General features: G+C 45.0%; 1 protein-coding gene across 10 annotated transcripts in view; it reads left to right on the forward strand.

The window, feature by feature from the left end:
* Nucleotides 1-18,371, forward strand: part of AFF1 (ALF transcription elongation factor 1) — a 75,759-nt gene that overhangs the window by 47,595 nt on the left and 9,793 nt on the right. For 3 of the 10 annotated variants that reach the window (XM_035547254.2, XM_035547230.1, XM_050710484.1), the window contains exons 5-14: nt 323-409; nt 1,187-1,223; nt 1,609-1,660; nt 7,776-7,830; nt 7,962-8,005; nt 9,356-9,518; nt 11,855-12,772; nt 14,915-15,012; nt 16,940-17,189; nt 18,224-18,315. In XM_035547254.2, the coding sequence (XP_035403147.1) occupies nt 323-409; nt 1,187-1,223; nt 1,609-1,660; nt 7,776-7,830; nt 7,962-8,005; nt 9,356-9,518; nt 11,855-12,772; nt 14,915-15,012; nt 16,940-17,189; nt 18,224-18,315 (1,796 nt within the window). The remainder of the gene's footprint in view (nt 1-322; nt 410-1,186; nt 1,224-1,608; nt 1,661-7,775; nt 7,831-7,961; nt 8,006-9,355; nt 9,519-11,854; nt 12,773-14,914; nt 15,013-16,939; nt 17,190-18,223; nt 18,316-18,371) is intronic. The other 7 variants (XM_035547269.1, XM_035547239.1, XM_035547288.2 and 4 more) reach the window with 5 other exon arrangements.

Consider the following 18,371-nt stretch of genomic DNA (forward strand, 5'->3'; position numbering starts at 1 on the left):
TGCAGGTTTTGTTTGCTTTTCCTTTTATTAACTGTTTGCTGTAATGCCGAGGCCAGATGCTGCAAACGCAGTAGGCGCTTAGCTCTGCAAGCTGCGCTGAGATGGCTGCTGCTTGGGCAATGCAAATGTGCTTGCAGAGAGGGGCAAGTGCTCACCGCGGGGCAGATGCTGCATCCCAAGGATGGTTTCTCACTGCGGTGCTTTCTCCACGGTCTGCAGTCCAGCCTACAAGGACTTTAGGTAGATACGAGTCTTAAGCTTAAAACTTCACTGCAAGTATCAGCAAAAATACCCTAATCCACTTTTCTCCATCTCTTTCCAGGAAATGACCCAGTCATGGCCACCTCCTCTGACAGCTATTCATACACCTAGTACGGCAGAGCCCTCAAAATTTCCGTTTCCAACAAAGGTAAAACAGCCTCTTTTTGTCAGACCTTTTGATATATTAAAGACAGCTTTCCAGCTTGCATGTGTATTCATCTAATTTTTGACCCCGCCCCTTTCTTAGATAAAGGCTGTCAGGAGAGATTATCTTTTGAAGCAATCAGATAAATGAAAGCACAGTGGATCTCACATTACATAACTGCTGCGTGAAATGCATAATTTTACTGAGAATTAGATCAGATCGTGCTTATGAGTAATTATTTCTGAGTGAGCTATGTGGTAGTGTGATTATCTTTTACCTTTTTTTTTTTTTTAGCACGCTTTATATTTTTAGAGTTGTAAGATGTTTGAGGCAGAGAGAAGGATGAATGAATGCTGTTTAGATGACATAGATGTTTGTTCGAATTGTGGACTCCAAATGTGACTACTTTGCAGAAACATTTTAAGCATCTCCTCTCTGTTGCAGCACAAAAGAAGTTTTAATCTTTACTTTCAAGAAAAATATTTGTTGACTGCATTAAACAGAAATATTTGGCAGCTCTGTCAAAATTTTCTATATTCCTTCAAAAAGGCACATACTGCTAGTTTGCCAGCAGCACGTTTTTGGTGGCAGTAGGACATCATGTTTGTGCTAAACTACGTCAGAGCAACCTAAACTCTTAGACAGTTCAAAGGCAAGCTGTGGTTAGGTTGACTTTTATTACAATAAGTTACACGTTGAAAACACATCACCAACATGCAGCTATTGAGAGAGAGCTGGTGTATTTTATTCTCAACTTTTCGCTTTGTCCTTTCTTTGCAGGAATCACAGCATGTTGGATCTGTAGCACAGAATCAGAGTAAGTAGAAATCCAAAGAATACACAGCAATGTCTGTATGAGCTCACAGATAACTTTGTGTGTTGTGTGTGAGAGATTGATGAGAATATCAAATGTTTACATTGATTAAGGAGCACACTTTTCCTGGGCTTGGTTGAACACTGAAGAATTTAGATAATGCCTCAGAGATTGTGTACGTTCCTTACCTGGAAAGTAAAGCAGCAGTTCAGCAGAGAACAAACAGTGTTTTGTTAGGAAATCCCATTTAGGATGATGAATAATCTCACTGGCAAAGGATTACATCCTGGAAGAGAGTGACTTTCTAATTGTGACACCCAGAGACCATAGGGTAAAATACAGTTCATGTGAGGCAAGTAAAAAGAACTGATTTGTTTTTGATTTGCAGAACAGTATGACGCACCTTCAAAAACGTTGCCTAGTTCTCAACCAAGAACATCGTAAGTAACCAGACTCAGTTCCCGTGCTCTACTATGCAGTTACTTAAAAGAATCTGTAATGAATTAAAATATGCCTTACTTGATGTTTCTGAAGATTAAAGTTTATTAGTTCAGTTTTTCTCTGAAAATTTCAATGGAGGGAACTTACAGCCACAGCAATATTGCTGTTTCATGTTTATGGTTACTGTATTTAAAAAAAAAAAAAAAACAGAAACACAAAACCACACAACTATTAATATACCAAGTGGAGGGGGTTTTGTTCTGTTAATCTGTGGCTACTTAATACCTTGTCACACAGTGTGTGTGTATTAATAATGCATTAAACTGACAAATTAGGCACAAACTGAATCTGATCCATTTAGCATACCATTTTGAATTTGTGAAGGTTAGTAAAGCTATGCTTACAAAATTTATGAAAACTTGCACATCTTATAGAAATCATGGGGTATAATTTTTTTCAGTTGTCCAAGGGAAAGTTCGTGAGAAGTGTTCTTCATTTTTTTTTTAAATTTTATTGAAACTCTCCACCCCTCCAAAAAAAAAACTACCTTCATATGAAGTTTCTAAAAACCTCAACTTACATTATCTAATCAAGTTAGCAAGGTGCAAAGTGGGGTACTGGATTTTTTTTTTAATATTATTTACATATTTCTTTTGTCTCTTTGTGTCTCTTCTTTCCCCTATTACTTTATGGTTTCTCTGAGAAGGCTTCTCAGAATTGGAGTCCCAGATTTTTGTGCATAATCTTGGCAACAGTTTTACGAAGGCAGGGAAGGAATGCCAACTAATACTTGTATTGCTTCAATATCAAGTTGTAAGTTGGTGGGAAAGATCCATAATGGCAATAAAAAAAAAAACACTTGGCAATGTCCTGGTAGGTTCAAGTGGTTGTCTATTAATTAGGTTAATCACAGGAATTTCTTGAAAGTAGTTTTGTGTGGGCTGACTTTGAGTCTTTCGGGATTAACCTGGCCAGATGGCAGTATTGATGGGTTTTGAGCCTTGAATAATAGAAACCTTTCCACATCCAGGAGGCTAAGTGGTCTGTGTGCGAGTCAATCGCCCAGGCATTAAATGCCTGTCAGCTCAGTGATAAAGAGCTCGTTTTACTTCACACTGTATCCTTCCGTGGAAGGCTGCAAACTGCAGACTACAAAGCTTACACCTTTTTTTTTTTTTTAACTTATAATGAATAATTCAATTAAAATAAAGGAAACCTGGGAAGGGCACAAGCAAGAGGCTCTCCTCCTCAGCTGAATTGCAGGATTTTGTGTTCAGGCTTTTCATTCGAGCCTTCCTGACCTGACCAGTCTCCAAAGGACAGCCAGAACCTTCCTGCTGCTGGTTTCTGGTAGCATCTCACTGAGCCTCTGCGTTTAGGGATTTCATTTGAACTAAGACAAACACAAGCCCTCTGGGGCCAGCTGGGCGGAAGGCACAAGGCAGCTCAAGCCAGGGACCCCGTCCCTGGGCGTTGGTTGCCTTCACGGGCTGGTCCTCCTCGAGGATGAAGGGAACCTCGGTTTGCTGATGTCCATCAGTGAATGTCTTTCCCTTCATGGTGATTTTTATTAGCATCTCGGAGCCAGCACTCACTTACCGTGGCCATACATCAACAGAGGCAGTTGAAGGCAGAGGAACAGAGCGGCTTAGGTTGACACCCTAAACGGACCGAACCGAGGTTTGCCCAAGGACTTGCCCTGCGTTTTCCCCTTGAAGTGATGCATCCCTTCTTTTTGTCTCCTTTTATTTCTCCTTTGCCAAACAGGGCTTTCTTTGCTCTTCAGAAGCCACGTGACCCTCAGAAAACTCAGCTGCCGATAGTAGCTCATGTTACCAAGTGTGGCTGGCTGAACACAAACAGCGTTTGTGTTGCTTAATTAGAGGTTGAAATCCCTGGGCATCTGTGTGCCCAAATTAAGCATCCAGCTTCCCCGAGCAGGCACAGGTTCCCAGATGGCTTTCCGTCTTGGATGCAGCCCCTAGGTCAGCTCCTGGCTGTGCTGGAATGGGAGCAACTCTCCTGCTCACAGGGGAGATGCCGACCTCTGCCTCCGCAATGCATCTTCAGCACGGCCAGCAGAGAGGGGCCAGCCTGTGCCTTCAGGGGAGCTGCTGGGCAAGCTGCGCTGATTTTAGCGCCACTCATCTCACGAAAAGAGCTCTTTATAAATAGATTCACAGGGATATTGATGATGTGTGCATAAGCAGCAGGTCCTGCAAATGAAAACTCAGCATCTTTTAAGTGCTGAGCTAATTAAAGTATAAAGATTATTAGGGCAGATTTATCTTCTTTAAGTAGGCTATTTAGCAATTTGTTGAAACCTTGTTTTGGGGAAACTGGCTTTGTCTAGCCATGCAGAAGTGTGACTCATATAAAATTTCCATGTTCCTCCTTGATCCTAAATTGAAGTTAAGTGGTTGCAATGTTCTCGCACTCTGTGCTTTACTTACCAGCAGCTCAGGTGAAAAAGGCAGTCCTTATGTGTAGAAACAGTTAAATCAGATTTAAAGGACAATCTAGGTAGCATTGTCTAGCGTATCCTTTAGCCTCTAAAGGAAATGTATCTGTAGGCCAGAGTGCGTAAGGTAAAACAAAACAAAACCCAGAAAAAACTTCCAGGACATTTTCACATCCCTGGAAGTGTGTTTAAATTGCAGGGCAGACCAGCTTTGGCTCCAGCCGAAGCCAGTGCGCACGATGCTGCGGGCTGCATGCCATTTGCCTTCAGTAGGAGATGGAGGGGGGGTTGTTTGCCACATCAGTGTCTTGTAGCGCTTCCCTCCAGTGTTTACTCTAAAAGCAGAGGCTCCAGGTGGTGTCCACAGGGAAGGTGTGTGAGGAAATGAGGTGTTGGAGGCTGGGAGATGGAAGAGGACAGCCACGAGGGAATGGCGAAGTCAAAATGCCTGAACAAAGAAAACATGTAGCTCTGCGAAGGTGACAGCAGGCAGAGCCCTTATGGCACCAAAAGCCTTTTCTGCATCAGTGTGAGGTAACGCGGTGCAGTGGGGCTGGTAACTCCTCGGGAGGCAGTGCTGTGCAGGAGGGGTGGGCCCTGCTGGTGGGCACTGGAGGCCTCTGGGCCTTCTGGGTGCCATCCTGCTCCAGGTACAAGAGTGTGGGTCCCAACCTCAGTCTTTAGTAAACTCTGACTCAGATGTGTGTCACGTAGAAACATACCCTTCTGAAGCCATTTTTTTTCTGTGAACTGTACGCTAGCAGCCCCGTGAACGTGTTTCAACAAAAGACCTCGTAACTGGAAGAATAACGTCAGCAGCAACGAATTACACTGCTGGTGCTGCAGTGGGAGTAGCTAGTCTGAGCTTGGGAAAAGGGAAGGCAGGAGAACTCAATTTGTCTCTTATTACTTGGACACCCTGACCTTCTTAACCTAACTCATCTTTACATTCTGTCCTGAGGTTTGAGGGGTTTATAACTTGAAAGTAAAATGCATGAAGAAGAGAAGCTGTCTCATCAGAGTCAGCAGTTGACGTCCAGAGCTGCCAACCCTGGTGTCTTGGGAAGGAAACTGTACCAAAGTATACATCTTGCCAAAATGAGAATGTACCCTAGGATAGCAAATTTTTACTAGATTCAAAGATGTAAATAAAAAGATAAGAAGGATTAGATAAAAAGAATTTTTTTAACAGGGAGGAAAACATTCCCATTTCCTCATCTTCCAAACCAAGAGCCTGAAAGTGTAACAAACAGCAAGCACATGGGAAACGGAAATGGCCCCTCACCCAAACCCCATACAGGAAAAAAGAAAAAAAAGAAAAAGGAAGGAAAAAAAAAATCAAACCTGGCCACATCCCTAGTAAGAGATTAATTTGGATGGCTGAAGTTTTTCAGCTTAATAGTACAAGCAGATGGGATGACAGCAATGTATGAAGACAGCAGTTCAGACATGCAACGTGTAATTCAGTAAGAGAGCCTGCCACAGTATTGGAGTGTTGTTTTGCAAAGAGACTGGAGGTCTGGGGTTTTCTCATTAGTGGATATTCAGCTTCAGGCAACAAGTCCTGATTTTCGTAGTGAGGATGTACAGCACTGCATGAAGAGAAGTTAATTCTGGAGGGCAGTATGCTCGGTTTTCAGTCGCACAAGTATTAGAATCTCAACTTGCTTGTAAACCAAAATAAAAGTGTTTGGTTTTAGGCATTTGAAATTGTCTTTTCAAGGGACTTCAGCAGTAGCGTTTTGATGTTCCTTTTCTTAGAGGCATCCACAGTAAAATATATATTATTAGGAAATGACATGCGTAAAAGCAGCAAAGCTGTTGGAAGAGATGTCTCCGTTGTGAATGCTATGAAAGGCTCAGAGCAACTCGCCCTTGAGTACGCAGTGGTTGAGATGGCGAAGCCTCACCAACGATCTCCTTCCCCATAGCTCAGTGCTTGTCACCCAGCGCCGGCGTGAGGAGGCACCTGTGTCAAGGGCCTGTCTTCCTTGCTAAAAAGAGCAGACGGGGCCATGGGTGTGTTAGCATGTTCAGGCTGTCCTGCTGAACTGATGCGCTGTCATTGCTGGTATGTGACTGTAGGGGGGTGTGGAGTTTCCCGGAGGGCTCCCGGCTGATTTCGACATCTCACTTGCTCCAGCTGGTGTTGAGGTGCCCTAGAAAGCAAGTGGTTGACCTTCAGTGTGAGCAGAAAGGCTTTCAAGTAGCAGGAAATCACTGACTGCACTTCCTGTGGTTTTATGTACAGGGCTGGGTTCCCTCCTCAAATGGTGGAAGCAGAGGATTTGTTCCTGGTACTAAAAGGAAACATAAAACAGGCAACAACAGAAACAAACCTTGAGAATAATTGCTGGAGTCTGTTCTCTCTTCATTCTGAATGTGCAATTTCCATTAGAGCTAATAGAAGTGACATAGCTTTCTGTTTGAAGGAAAGATACAGTCTTTCCTTTGAATTATAGTGCTTTAATCTGGTGCTTGGAAAGGTTGAAAGGTACTGAGAGAATGCCTAAGTTATTGTTTGACCCTAATCCTCAGTTACTGACTGCTGAAATAGATTTTATCTGTTGACTGACAGGTCAATTGCTCTGAAATTTTCTTTTGGACTTGAGGTTCATTGCTTGCGGTTTGTGGACTCGTTCGGTGTGAGAACATTGCTAGCTTTGACACTAAACACAGTCTTGTGTCAATGAAGGCATCTCTTTGCCTATTGACTGCTTTGGTCTAAGTATAAAGTGACTTGAGTTAGTGGGGATAATAAATAGGAGCTCTCTAGGCTGAGCAGTCTCCGGGCAGGCCCGAGGTTTGAATACACGTACTTCTAAAGCAATAAGAGATTCGTCTTTCTGCTTTCTGGCTTTTTTTAGAATGCCTACGTGGGTGCTAAAGGGAGGGAATGACAGTTCAGGAGAACTTGGGGTCTCTGCCCACAAATCCCTCTCCTCCAGCCTTCTGAGGACCCCAATTTCATAGAGGACGGGGAAATTAGAAGCAGCAGGTACCACCTGCAGACTTAGGACTGAACGGTGCATCTGGAAACACTTGCAGGCAGCCCACTGTCCGCTCTAGCAATGCTAGAACAGGACTTGTGCCTCACCACTCGGGAACTGCTTTGGGTATGTGAATCCCCAGTGTTAGGGCTCTCGCTGTGCAGAGTAGGAATAGGAGCTTGGCTTGACCTTGGCCTCTGCTTAGGTATGTGTGTGACGGGAGATTGAGCAGCAAAAAGAGGAGCTTTGTGTCAGGAGAAGTATTTGCAGCCCACAAAGAGCAGGATGTGTGAACGTGCGCATCTTGTGGTGCTTTCTGCCCCTTGGGGAGCTAGTGCCAGCTAAAAGCTTGCCCGTCTCTTGCTGTACCAGGACTGGACTTGATCCAGCAGTTGTCTGCAGATGGCAGCCAGTGGTACTGACCCTGTGTTGCAAAGTGCCCTGAGGTCAGGTGGAAGGCACAGTAAAAGGCATAGGCTATGTGTTTCCATTTTGTTGTTCATTCAGGTAACGAGAGGATTTAGCAGATTGAGCATGTCGAATGTTAAAAAGCCTTGGAGAGGTCCGTTTGTTTTGGAAAGTGCAAACCAATTCTTTTTTGAGTGTCTGCTGCTTGAAAACGTGTCTGCCCTGGCTGATGTGTATCTTCTGGTTGTCTTTCAGAATGCTCCAGGACGACCTGCAGCTCAGTGATAGTGAAGACAGTGGTGACGACCAAGTCAGTTTTAGATGTTTTATACCCTACGCCCACAGACATCCCGTTAAATCATCGCGACGTGTTGCGTTGCTCTGAGCTCCTTAAGCTAACCTTTCCTCCCCCTCTCCTCTTTGTTTTTGTGAACAAAACAGGTTGTTGAAAAGCCACCTTCTTCACTTGCTCCTCCAAGGTACAGGTTTGTTCCCAAACTGCTAGGTAGACAGATAAGGAGGAAAAAAAGAATTGTTTATTTTATATGAGGGTAGGTGGGAAAGGGTCCCTCATTTCTGTCATAGATGCAAGCTTTGGTTTCTAGCTGCCTGAAGCCAAATTGGCTTTAGTTGTGTGAGGTTTTATAGAAAGCTTCAACTAGAAATCAGTCCAGGCATGCTAGATTTTGCCTTTGAACCAGAATTGTATTTCCCTATCTGTTCCCTTCCGTTCTCCTCTTCCACACCATCACATTATTTGGAGAGCACACTGGAGATGATGGGATTTTCGGTTGTAATAGTGATGGCTAAGGTATGAGTGCAGCTTTAGTTCAGAAGGAAGCCAGAAACAGCCAAGTAGGTGAAGAAGAAATTTGCTGAGGCTGCTTCAGCCCCTCCTGATAGGGCAACTTAGAAGCAGTATTCAAGGTTGACTGAAAAGCCACATACCTGGATTAGAAGCAGAAAGGTGGAGAAACCCCAGCAAGAGAGCACCTATTATGTACCTTTCTGGCTTGATGTGTGTGCTCTTCAAGCACTGGTGACAGTCTACAAAGTCAGGCTTGCACAAGGGCATATCGATTTCTTGGCATGACCGACTGTCTCTGCAGGCTCTTGAAACAGTATGTTCTTGCAATATCAGTCTGCATCAGCAAGCTCCACATCATACAAATGCATTTATGCTGACATGGGAAACAGTTTTCAGAGTCAGAAGTCAACGTTTTGACTTCTTTAGTTTGTTTCAGAACAAAAAGTTATGCCTCAGCTCCATACACTCCCATTGTGAGCAGGGCTGGGGCAAAGCACTTTGTGAGCAGGGATGGGTTTTGCAAAAAATGCTGCTGTTTGGGGCTGTTCACAAAACAGCTGCAGCACCTCAAGCAAGTAACATGGGTGAAGAAGTGAGAACCTGCTTTCCCCCTTCTTGTGAAGGGGGAAAATAAAAACAGATAAACCATCCGGGCATGTATGTTTCTGTCTTGTTAGTCTTTATTAGGCATCTTTTCTGCTGAGTGTTGGGACTTTCAGAATAGCATTTGTCGCTTTTTTTTTTTTTAAAGCATTTTGTTGGCTAAATGCAGCTTTGTACTCTTGCAGTGACATCCTGCTTGTATAGTTATGGCTGGGTCGGAATTGAAGGTTTTATTATTTCCAGAGGTTTTTTTATTCCGGTGCTTTATCTTGGAGTATGGCAGTGTATTCTTTTGGCCTTGTCCCCTTTCCTTCCAGTGCCAAAACAGGGGGTTTAAGTTTTATTTCTGAATGCTTCCATATCAATATAGTAAGTAACCTTGATGCGTGCTGCTTTCTAATTTTATCTCCTGGTGGCCTTGCAGTGCCCTGCAGTCCCAGCCCGAGAGCGTGGCATCAGCACATTCCAGCAGCCCAGAGTCAGGGAGCACCAGTGACTCAGACAGTTCTTCAGACTCGGAGACGGAGAGCAGCTCGAGTGACAGTGAAGCCAACGACCCTGACCCTCCGAGAGTGTCAGCTCCTGAGGTGAATGCACGTGAACTGTAGGGGCTGCTTAATGCAGGCTCTCTGCTGGCTGAACGCAGTCAGACAGGGGACCTGAAATACCATCATCCTTCAGGTGTCCTGTTGACATCTTTGCTGCATCATCAAGCTTCACTTGCCCTTTGCTTCTTTGCAGGAGTTTGTCAATGAAATAACCTGTAGTAATAGCATAAATTAGACTTTGAAGTGCCTGACCCTTGCCTTTTGGCGTCATTGGCTAGCACTCCTGGAGGAACTGGTGCCTTTACTGATGAGGCATAAGCAAGGCACAGGTGGGACCTGCAGCTTGTCCTCAGTGCTCGGGGCCCACCTCTGCCTGTGCAGCTCTTCAGGGTGCCGAGGCTGTCGGCTGCTTCGGGGTGAGCCCAATTCCCTGACATGCTCTGGGAAGCTGCCACCGCCCCTCTGCAGCTCTTGCGCATGAGTGACAGACTTGGCTTCTCCCAGCTGAAGTGATCAGGCCTGCAGGAAGGGCTGGAATGTGCTTAGACTTGCTTCTGTTGAGTTTGGCTCACATAGTGCTGCACTGGCGTTTCTGAGGCTTTTATTGGGAAAAGCAGGCAAACAGAGCTTAGTGCCTCAAAGTTGCATAATAATTGAGACCATGCAGCTTTTAAAAATCTGCTACAAATGTACTCGTGTCCTGTGGTTTAAAACAGATCCTCCAGCTCACAAAACATTCTTGGGCCAGCGGGAAGTGCAGGGTTATATCTGATGGACCACAGCTTATATAAACCAGTCCACTGACAGCTTTGAGATAATTCTCACAAAGCCCAGAAACCTTGTCGTTTATTCCTCTTGATCTCCCTAGCCTTGGCTTTCCTTTCTTTTACCTTAGGAGCACAGTAACAGGGAGAATTTTGCGTGCAGAAGACATTGCAGAAGCTCTGAAAAGACCTGTCTTCTGATCTCACATCTAACATGCTTCACTCTGCAGCAGTTCACTCACAGACATTACCTTGTGCTATGTGAGAAACAGATATTATACTTACCTTCTTATACCAAATCATGCCTGCTTTATACTGAAAATATACTGTGTTACAGTATTGTTTTCACTCTAGTGAAGTCCTAGTTATTGTGGATTGACCATTTTCCCCCCTTTTTATTCAGTAAACTGTTCATTTTACACAAGGAGTCAAGTGGTGCACATGCTCTGTGTTTTTTATATCCAGCTCCTCACATAAAAGCAAAGACTTTAGGACCCATACGCAGTATTTCCTTATTGTTGTTTATTTTTTTAATATTGTCTCTTACTATCATTTGTGATTGGGAAGTTTAAAATGTGATAAAACCAAGTCCGTTTTATAAACCAACTTTTTAGATGGAGTCACCCAGACACAGCTGAAGACGTCTTCTTTGTCAACATGTTGTACGTCGCAAAGAAGGGTAGAGTCTGGGTGGAGAAGAAAATGCCAGCAGAAGGGATTAATTAGTCCTGGAAAGCCTTTCATGTGCTAGGGCTTCTCTTTTCTGAGAAGTGCTGTGGCTGTTCTCCGAAGAGAGTTGTGGCTGGGGAGGATTGGTGAGGGCACAAGCGTAGCTGTGCTCTGATGGTGCCCAGATCGCAAGTGACACGTTTGAGCGATGCTGAGAATTAAGCGGTATTTTCAGAATGGGCCCTAGAGAATTGTGCCCCTAATTTGCAGCTTCAGATGTCTGTTTTTACAGCTAGCTGGTTAAGTTTTCTCCTGATACGTCAGCCTTCTGTTTTGATTAGGCAGGGCTTCTCTTAACTACGTTACGTATCTGACTGATCGCAGAGGCCCTCAGTACTCAGTTGTAGCTCATGCCTTGGTTGACCCAGGGGGACGCGAGTGTTGGATTGTGTGGGCAGAGGACTTGGAAGAAACTGGGCTTGATGTGTAAATTCTTTTGGTAACTGCTTAAACCAAGGGAGCCTGCCAACCTACCTGTCAGACTTCAGCAAGATGTGACAGCTGGGACAGCTCTTGGTCCATCTTGTGCAAATTACTTTGTAAATGCATTGTGAGGATGGCACCTACTTTGTTTTCACAGTTGGTACTTGTCTGACTGTGCAAGGACGTTGGGTAGTGGCACAGAGCAAACCAAGCAGGGGTTTTCAGGCGTATCTCTTACTGCCTGACAGGTAGGGCTAGCAGAGATCCAGGAAAGCTGCACCACGTGGTTGGTCCTGTGCTTGTGAATTAAATGTTGATGTGTACGTACTAGAGCGTCCCCACTTTGTTATGGTCTTTCATCTTTAACAGTAAGGGGAAATTTTACTGGGTTCTGATAATGTGTTAGGATTGAGATAAAGGCATCAGTCTTGCATCCTTCCTTTCTCTATTTGTCTACAGCCTGACCCACCAACTTCAAACAAGTGGCAGCTTGACAACTGGCTCACCAAGGTGAACCCGCCAGCAGTGCCAGCAGAGAGCCCCAGAGAAACTGCCCACACAGATGGACGTGAGGAGGACAAGGAGCCAGGACAGCATATCGACAGCGATTCCTCCCACGAGCACGCTGAGCCGAGGGAGCCTCATCACAAGAGCTCTGTCCGAGCAGCCAGGGCTTCTCAGGATGCTCACCTTCCGACCAAACGCAACTGCCAGAAGTCTCCCATGTGCGCTGAGGAGCCCTCGCAGAGGCAGACTGTTGGTATCAAAAGGCCCAGCAAGCCTCCAGTGCACGAGGGGCCCAAGGGAGGCCTGAAGGTGGAGAGTGAACCTGGTCCTTATGAGGTTAGGGACCAGTCTTCCAGAGACAAGCCAAAAGTAAAAACGAAAGGGAGGCCAAAATCCAGCGACCGAAAAGAACTGAAACCCAGGCTGCAAGAGCCCCCCGAGAGCAGAAAGCACAAGAACTCCCATCAGGCCAGCGCCAAAGCCCTGCTGGACCCCAAGCCCCCGAGGGACATTGTGGTGGGCAGTACCCAGGAGCACCTCACTCTCAGCCCCCACTCTCAGGGCCAGGGCACGACTCCCACCAGGACTAGCGGCCACAGGCCTGCTGCTGTGCTCAGAGAGGACTTCCACAAGGAGAAGCTTCCCTTGTGTGTCAAGGAGAAGAAGTTGCTGTCACCAGTGAGGGACGTGCACGTCCCTCACAGCCTCATGGTTAAAATTGATCTCCCACTGCTGTCAAGAGTTCCCCAGCTCCCCGGGAAAGGCGGTCAACAGAAGAGAGCGGAGGCAAAGGAGTTCCCTGGTGCAATGGGGCAGGATGTGGAGAGGAAAAACACGGACACTCCTGACAAGTCCTTCAAAAAGAGGAAGGTGAGAGGTGGAGGTGGAGGTGAAGGTTGGTTTGTGCAAGGACCGCGGTGATGTGTAGGGAGTGTGGAGCTGTTCGAAAATCTCGTGCTTGGAGTTTGTTTCTGCTTCATAGGGTCAGATTGGGCTCATTGTCCTCCTCATACCACGGCGTTTCCAAACTTTTAAAGGGAAGATGTGTCAAAAACTATTCACAGATGTTTCTTATTGGTCAAAAATCCACTGCTGAGCAGATGAAAAGCCCTGCAAGCTGTCTAACAAATGCTTTGGTGTTTTCAAAGAATTCTTGCTGTTACATCTTGCTTGCAGCCTCAGTCTGAGTAGCGTGGCCTTTTCCTGTCCAGAGTTGTGGGTTTCTGGGAAACAATTATGATGGCTGGCTTACGCAGAGAGAGAACAAATTCTGCGGCTGTGAACTGTATGATTTCCAGGGGTGATGCCAGCAGCTCCATGCCTTTTGCTTTTCCCTAAATGCAGACTTTGAACTAAACCACTGATAATAACAACCATCACTAAACCCTCCTGTGCATCTCAGTGCTTGGATGAATACATCGAAAAAGCCTCTGATTTCTCCTGGAGTTGCTGTGGCACTGGCAGAGATGCTGATGCTCACAAGATGCACGTCTCCAGTAAGGGGCTTTCCAGGGATCCCTTTGCAGAGTCCTGTAGCAGGAATAGTTGCTTTCGCTTGAATTCCTTTGCTTGGTTTGTTCGCAAGTGGTTTTTTGAAAGCTGCCTCCCAAAGCAGGCTGTGAATATACTCACAGCCAGCTGGTTCACCTGCACAGCAAGTTAGCTGCAGGACTTGCAATGAACAGGCCTGCTACATGTATTCATCGCTGCCTATATATCTTTTTGGTCCCTCCTCAAGGAGCAGGTGGCTTAGCACATGGGGTGAATAACTGTGGGTTTGGGGTGGATTTCATTTACACTTGTCCCCCTGTGAGCTTCCCATGGTTACATGGGAGAACTGAGAAGAGCAGGGAAGTGGTGAAGAAACATGGGAGGCACAAGCAGAGCAGCAGGAGGAAGGGAAACAGGCAGTAAATAAACAGGCAGTAAATCTCTCACTGCTCCTGTTGTTCTCCCTGAGACCCAAGAGAGGAGCTATTCTACACTGGGCATCCTGTGCCCTGCAGCCTAAGCATTGCACGGCTGGAAAACCCATCGCAGAGCCTCACCACCCGTGTTAGGTCAGCGTGCCTGTGGTGGCTCAGGCTTTAACCCAGACAGCTTCTTTCTGCAGCAGCATGAAGCTCAATCTGACAAGCAGTGTGAGAACTTATCCCATGCACCTGCTGGAGCCATGTTCTGGAGGCTCAGAGGTGGACTTTGTGCCATGCATGACCCGTGGAGCTCCATCGCGCTGAGGTTAACCTGCATGTGCCCCAGGAGGCAGATGCAAAGTCCTGGGATGCTTTGGGCTAGCACCAGGCACTCCATGGGTAGTGCTGGCCGAAGAGTTTTGTTTGAAGAGTTTTGTTTGAAGAGTTTTGTCCAGCCTTTTGTTTTGCATTTCCTTGTCTTTATTATTCTGAAGGTTTTCTGTTCAGGTGAGACGATAATTTGGTATTGCATGCTTTGTATCGTAAGATCTGTGGAGTGTGCTTAAAAAGTGTCATTTATTATCCCTCTGCCTCAGTGGTTCCTGCTGTTCAGTGTATAGGCAGCAAATTTAATTGACACTTCAAAATTTCATGCTATACTTGATTCTTGCTAGTAAAACATCTTGACTACATCCCTGCGTAGTCTAGGTCTCCAATGAATGCTTTTTTTTCCTTCCCTTAGACAAAAACAAACAAAAAAAAGCCTATCACAAAACACTAGGAGAAGAAAAACAACACCCAGAACAGATCATGAAATGCTTCAGCTATAGAAGTACATTTGTTTCAGACTGTTGGCAAGGAGAGGTTCTGGCAGTTCATCCCCTCCACTACAAAATAATTATTCTAACCAGCAGAAGTAGATAAATGTCATGTTAGGATACTTGTCATTGAGCCTGAAATCAACTGCGCTCTGGTTTTCCACTTTGTCAGTTCCAATCTCTTTTCTTTTTTTAACATGAAGCTATCAAATGTAGCTGTGTTGGTCTGTACTGTACATGAACTTCCTAAATCTGAGTGATTTTTTTTTTGTTTTTGTTAGAGGGAAATGGAGAAGGAGATTGATAGGAAGAAAATGAAATCAGACAAAGAAACAAAATCACTGCAGTCTTCAACTAACAAAGACTCCACTAAACAGAAGTGAGTATACAGCGGTGGGATAGCAGAAACTGAGCCTTTCTTTTAAAGCTTAAAGCAAGGAACTGTACCTTTTATTCTTCTTGTGAGTTTGTTTAACATAATGTGCTTTCTGAAACTTAATCTGCTGCAAATTTGTCTGTACGTCCTGACACCAGCCATGTGGCTATAAGAGTGTAATTTATTTGCCTCTTTATTTGTTGCAGATGTACAATTATACTTGGTGTCATTGATCTTCCTCTCCCTTTATAATGCAGAGCGTTCATGTTCTTGTTATTCAAGCACAAGGTGACGTAGTGCCTGTTTCCCCTTCCATACTTGTATTATGCTGCTGTAAAACCACTGAATGTGGTGGCATTTGTCCTGATTTCTAGCAGCTGAGAAGGAATGAAGACTTGACCATTTTCAACACAAACTTGTCCATCCTGCAGTTCAGAGTGCTGTGTGCTCTGATCCATCCATTACACGTTTTCCCCTTCTTGGTTTCTGCTGTCTTACTTGTTTTTGGGGCTGTCATGCTCATGGTCCAGAAAACAGATCTGTGTATGTAGGTGAGGATAGATAGGGAGCATTTCCCTTTTCCACTAAATGCAGCTCGTGTGACTGAACAAATGCACAACCAGGGTGCCTTTGGAATCGTGACCCTGTCTCGAATTTCAGGTGGCCCTTACAGCCAGAAAATTCTCATCTCACAGAGCAAGTGAGACAGACTTAGAAAACTGAAACGTCAGGACTGGGGTTTAGCCAGGTGAAGGGACGTTGCAGCCCTGCTAATAATGGAAGAGTTTTGAATCCAGGGTTCGTACCTTCCCTTTTCTCAGAGCAAACAAGCACCCCTTCTAGCCATGTGGTGACCTTCAGAGCGGGAAGAATTGGATCCTTTTTTGTGGGGAGAGAGCTCCAGGGTCAGGTCAGGGATGCAGGTTAACTTCGCTGGAGGTTGGGGAGGAGGTTGGGGCTGCTGCTCTGCTCCCTGTAAAAGGCCCTCTCTGGAGGATCGTGCTGCACGAGGTGGCACAGTTAAGAAGGGAGAGCTGAGCAAGCTGCTCAACTTCACACTTCTCACTGCGTTTCATTTTGTTTCTTCCTCTCCTGACTTTGCAGCTGGAGGGTTGGCATTCACTGCTCTAGACATTTTGTGCATTCTTGGAAACTGAGGAGCTGAAGGAAAATGAAATAAAAGGCTAGTTGCAAAACAAGGTTTAGTGCTATTGCGTGCTGCCTGTAACTGCTGGAGTTCCCTTGTAATCCTAACCCCAGATGATCAGAAATTTGCCACAGAATTATTAAATATGATCAGTTCTGCCATTTAAAAGCACAGCATTTTAAGACTCTGTCCCTCATATCCTCCCAACTCGTGTGTGTTGTCTAGTTTAGCTGGCAAGTCCCAAAGGAACAACTCAGTTTAATTCTGTCAAAGCACGCACAGGATCAAGTGTCAGGGCGAGTATCCCTGACTGTAAAAGATATCTTCTACCGTAACAGGGAGAGAGGGGCAGCGCTGTGCATCACTTGCCATGTTGGGTGATGTGTCCTGGGGATTTTACTCGCTGTAATTACCTCTCCCCCTTTTTCAGTGAAAAGATTCTGTGTTGGAGGGGTGTCATTTTTGCAACATTTTGACATTCTGGTTGCAAGTCTTTCCTCCAAGGATAAGCCCTGGGGCTTATTCCTACTTCAAAAGCAACTTGCTTGTGTGTTGTTGACAGCTGAACATGTGGGATCTAATGCACTGTGAAGTCCCTGAGGTTTCATTTTGCTTTTGCAAGATTCTTTGTTAACAAGTCAGTTCACATTTCCAGAGAAATTTGAACAGAATTGGTACACAATGTATTTAAGTTTTCTGATTGTTTTTTCTGTTAAAAAAAAATCCCGATATTATATAGACATTGTATTCATGCCAATTGCAAAATTCATTTCCCATCTCTAGAGCACCAAAAGCATCATTTGAGACCCAGAAGAAAGATCTCCTGCTACCCCCACCACTGCCACCCATGTCTCCCGCACATTCTGCACCAAAGTCAACCAAGATGGCCCAAAAGAGACCCAGGAGTGAGAACGGCCAGCTGCCTGCCACAGAAAACAACACTGCCAGGGACTCAAGCAGCCACAAGGATCCTTTGTCTGCCAAGCACAAGAAGGTGGAGAGAAAGCACCCTGAACAGGTGAAGGGCAACAAAGTAGGTATCCGTTACTGCTGGCGTATCCTGCGACCCGTGGGTGCTGTGTGATTCTCTTTAGAAACCTTCCCTTAGGATATTAAATGAAAAGAAGGGTAAGCCAGCCACTAGAGAAAGCTCTTTGAAGCATATTTGCCCCTTCGGTGGCTATCTGTGACCCTGTCTTGCTAGCCCTAATGCCCGTGCTGTAATATCTCAGGTCAATTTCCATCTTCTGTTTTATTTTAATCTTACCTGTGAAACACAGTGAGAAGCTGTGACCATGTAAAAATTAAAGGCAAGAGAATCGTGTTTATGCCAGGACCTGGTTCTGACTGTAGGCAACTGCGAGTATAATACAATAGGTGTGAAAATAAGTGTGTTTACAAAAGGAAAAAAAAAGTTCAGTCTTGAAAATAAGCAACCTTTGGTTTTAACTGTAACCTTCACTATGAGCTTTCATAGTTTGCTTACAAAATTATTGTTAATGATTCTTGCAGCTGAATCTTTGCATTATTGGGTTATAAAATTCAATTATATTGCCATTTACAAGTGCCTGGATGTGTGTGGTCTGGGACTTCGATGTGTGTGCACATTAATGGAGACTGTCTGTGCTGGCTTCTAACTGCTTTCTTTTTCCCGATGTTGTAGATAGCAATGCAGAGTCAGCAACTGCTGTGTGGTTAAACTAGGAGTAAGTGTGAATAGGCAGTACTAGTTCCTGCCTTTTCTAGTGGCCGTGAAAAATGTGCTCCTAGCGTCCTTGCTGCTCTCTTAGCCATTCTGCAAGGAAACCTGCTACCTAATTTCTGCATGCTCAGGGAAAATCTGAATGGTATTAACCCTCACCAGCAGTCTAGCGAGAAGCCAAGTTTTCATTTCCAGTATTGGAGTGGGGACTGGGGAAGAAAGAAAGAAGAAAGGGGGGAGCCTGGAGAAGTATACTATGTCTCAGACAAATAAACATTTTCTCTTTAAATTTAGGAAAGCTGTGCTTTAGAACAGTTTTAGATGGATGTCTCTAACCAGCTTTATCTCGCTCTGTGATTTTTCAGGGATCTGCAGGGGATGTCACGAATCCTTTCCCAGTGCCTTCTTTGCCAAATGGTACCTCCAAGCCAAGGAGACCTCAAGTCAAGTTTGAAAAGTAAGTGTGTGTTTTGTGCTCCTCATCTGTTCTTTCTGAAGACACTGGGCTTCTGC

Source organism: Cygnus atratus, chromosome 4, assembly GCF_013377495.2.
Source record: "Cygnus atratus isolate AKBS03 ecotype Queensland, Australia chromosome 4, CAtr_DNAZoo_HiC_assembly, whole genome shotgun sequence".
In the NCBI taxonomy this organism is placed as follows: domain Eukaryota; kingdom Metazoa; phylum Chordata; class Aves; order Anseriformes; family Anatidae; genus Cygnus; species Cygnus atratus.